The following is a 3,407-nucleotide window of genomic DNA, read 5'->3' as shown; positions in this document are numbered from 1 at the left end:
GGAAGGAAAGGGTGTGTGTGGATCCCTGAAGGTTGCTTCTGGACTGGATTCTGGCCTGGACTCTACAGACCTTCTACAGAGGATTGGAGCTGCACAGGGGCTGGGCCCACAGAAATCAAAATGCAGGGTATAGGTCCTGTGCAAAGCTCCACAGCTCTGCAGAGTTCCAATTCAGATATAAGCACACACCCTGCAGCCCAGGGACGGGGGCAGGACAGGTAGGTCCTCTTTAGAACCTAAGGTTGTCTTGTTCCCAGAAAGGAAGGGAGGTGGCAGAGTTCTGTCCATTTGTCTGCCTTACACAGGACACCTTGCCTTCCAGACCCATCTACCATTTCTACCTAAAGCTCGGACAGTTTGCATAGTTCAAACCAGCATATTTCCTGGAGAGGGGTGATGTCACAGAACCAGGGTTCCAGAAGGCTGGGGTGGCCAAGGACACATGCCTTCTTGAGAGGAATGAGAAATATTAGCCAGATGGGGCCAGAGAGTGCTTGGTAAGGAAGAGGAGGCTCCGGCCACAGACTGCTTTGTGATATACAGGATTTGTGTCCTGTAGATCCACCCAGAAGGCCCTGAGCTGGCTGGGAGCTAGGATCAGAGAGGTAGGCTTAGAAGCTGGATAGAGTCACATGCTGGGACCACTGTCCCCCAAAGGGAATCCCTGAGGGGCTCAATGGGCCAAGCCAGACCTTCCTGCATCCGAAGGCTCTGAGAAGCCTATGTCTGTGGGACATTCTGAATCAGAATGAGGAGGGCTGCATGACACATCTGTGAATTAAACAGCTATTTGCTATTTACTCGAGAGTCTAATTCAACAGGGCTTCATCTGTTCTGTTTGCAACGCCAGAGTGGGGTAGAGGGAGCATCCAGGGAACGTCCTAAGTGCACTCTGTGAGGCAAAGATAAACTGAGAGATCAGAAGGCAGGCAAAGCTACCAGAGAGGCTACCTCATCCCTACATATGACGAAGGGACAGTGGTGGGATCCTGGCCTTTGTCCTCAGCATCACACACCTAGTTTAAAGAGAAAGACACACATCCTATGGCAGGACCAGCCCATGTGTGCTCTCACAGAATGAGCATTTCGAAGGACGGAACCCAGTTATTTTTATAGATGTTCTCTTCTGTTTAGGTTCATTTCTTTACGATTGGACCCAGGCTTCCCATCCTTGGCCAGAACACCTCATCAGAGCTTATGTATCTTGAAGTTTCACATCTAGAGGTGCAGAGTGTCCCTCTGTCCCTCACTGACAATGTTAATTTTAATTGCAAGGTCAAAACACTGGCTTTTGCTAAGCAATAGGGGGATGACCAAGACCATGTATACAAGCCCTGATACTTTCCCAACCTCTACCAACTCAGACCAGCGCCTACGATAGTCATTATTCAAACCAATCATTGTGCCCAGGGCGTGTTCCTACTGTAGCCTGGAAATATGCCACATTTATGAGTCCTGGTTCCATTCTGTAAGAAATATGAAACCACGTCTTGATGTTTCTTATTTATTTTAATCATTACACCGTTCTGATTGGGCAGGTGTTAGTAAATAAATCTTCATCTCACACATGGAGTCCAGAGAAGGAAGTTGTTCAGGGTCATACAGCAGCCCAGCCTTTGATAGCTGGTGGTGGGTAGGAATTCAGAGTCCTTGATCTTCAAACACACACACACACACACACACACACACACACACACACACAGAGAGAGAGAGAGAGAGAGAGAGATGCATGCACGTTCACACAAAGTGTAGATTATTTGTATAATAAAATCATATTGACTTACTTCCTGATAGGCACATATACAGAAACAAAACAGAAAACAGACAAGTAGCCCACCAGGAATGGCACGAGGCAGAGGTTGCAGTGGTGAAGGTCATACGTCATGTGTCTGGGGGTATGGGTCGGGGGATATTGGCACCCAGTGTCCCTGTCCTTCTTCTGAAGGTACATGCTCAAATACATACCACAAATGCTGGTAAAAATAAAATCTGCTCTAACCTTTACCAACCTCACTCCCCATCCTGGTACTCAAATGCTGCTTACACCTAAGTACCCATTAGAGGAGGACCAGCTGCTAAAGCCAGAGTGGTCTTGATTTTGAACTGTTGAATCTGGGCAATGGGTATATGGAGGATCAGATTACTCTCTATCCTTTAGTGTTTAAATTTTTTGAGACAAAAAAATATGATATGAATATAAAAGAACAGGCTCTTGCCTATGATACCAAGGCTCTGGTAGTAGAGGCAGGAGGATTGCCGAAAGCTGGCTACATACTGAGTTCCAGGATAGGCTTGGGGTATACATGGAGGTTTGGGGGTAGGGAGCACTGAAACTCACCAGGCATTGAGCACTGAGTGAGAAGGGAAATTTGGTTTCTCTCTCAGATTCCCCGGGCTCTCAGAGACTGGCTGGTACCCTGTCTCCTTGGAAGATGATGAGGGCACTGTTTATCTGTGTTGCGAGCTGCCTTCTGGTAGTGAATGGTGGTGACATCATCCATCGCTGTACCTTGGCCAAGATTCTGTATGAGGAGGACTTGGACGGATTTGAGGGCTACTCCCTGGCTGACTGTGAGTGTCATCGCCTTGGTTCCTTCTCCATCCCTCCTTTGGATCTCTTGCCTGCTTTCCTTTCTTTGCCATTTGTCTTTTCCAAGTTGAGTTCAGAGAACCATCTTCCTGTAACAAGAAGCCTTTCCCAACATGTCACATCTCAACCAACAGCTGTTAACTGAGCACTTATTATGCACTACTGCTTTAGAGGTAAATCAAATTCTTTCCCTCAGAGTGCTTGCAGTCTAGGAGGGCAAGCACAGCAACAAGCACACTCATGGATACCCAGTGTTGGCTGGTGCTGACCTGTGCATGAAGAACATGGTGCAGGCTTGTAGTCCCCAGAGTCGAAGGCAAGAGGATCACTCTGAGGCCAACTGGGGCTCTATAGCAAGTTCTTGTCTCAAACAAACAAACGAGAAGCTTAAGGACCAGCAGACGGCTTAGCGGGTAAAAACCACCTGTCTTGTAAGCCTGGCCACTTGAGTTTGATCCTAAAAATGACTTTTTAAAAAAGTGGGAGCTGGAGAATTGCTCAGCAGTTATGAGCATGTTCTGCTTGTCCAGAGGCCCTGAGTCACATGCACATACACACAGACAAGCATACACATAGTTAAAAATAATTCCTTATGTGTCTATAATCCCAGCACTAATGGAGAAATGAGTGGCAGAGAGAGAGAGAGAGAGAGAGAGAGAGAGAGAGAGAGAGAGAGAGAGAGAGAGAGAGACTAGCTTGAAGCTCCCAGGTCACCTAGTGTAGAATACATTGCATAGCTGCGGAAACAAGAGAGGTTCTAAAAGAGAGAACTGACTTCTCTCTCTCTCTCTCTCTCTCTCTCTCTCTCCTTCACCCG

The 3,407-nt window shown here is 47.3% G+C and overlaps 1 protein-coding gene across 2 annotated transcripts in view; it reads left to right on the top strand.

The window, feature by feature from the left end:
- Nucleotides 1-430: 430 nt before the first annotated feature.
- Nucleotides 431-3,407, top strand: part of Lyzl6 (lysozyme like 6) — a 7,152-nt gene continuing 4,175 nt past the window's right edge. The window contains exons 1-2 of one of the 2 annotated variants that reach the window (XM_028780705.1): nt 431-497; nt 2,386-2,571. In XM_028780705.1, the coding sequence (XP_028636538.1) occupies nt 2,433-2,571 (139 nt within the window). In that variant the 5' untranslated portion in view covers nt 431-497; nt 2,386-2,432. Of the gene's footprint in view, nt 606-2,385; nt 2,572-3,407 lie in introns of both variants that reach the window. The other variant, XM_028780704.1, reaches the window with a different exon arrangement.

This window comes from Grammomys surdaster, unplaced genomic scaffold (genome assembly GCF_004785775.1).
Source record: "Grammomys surdaster isolate TR1022 unplaced genomic scaffold, NIH_TR_1.0 371, whole genome shotgun sequence".
NCBI classification, from domain to species: Eukaryota; Metazoa; Chordata; class Mammalia; order Rodentia; family Muridae; genus Grammomys; species Grammomys surdaster.
This window is presented reverse-complemented; position numbering and strand designations above follow the sequence as displayed.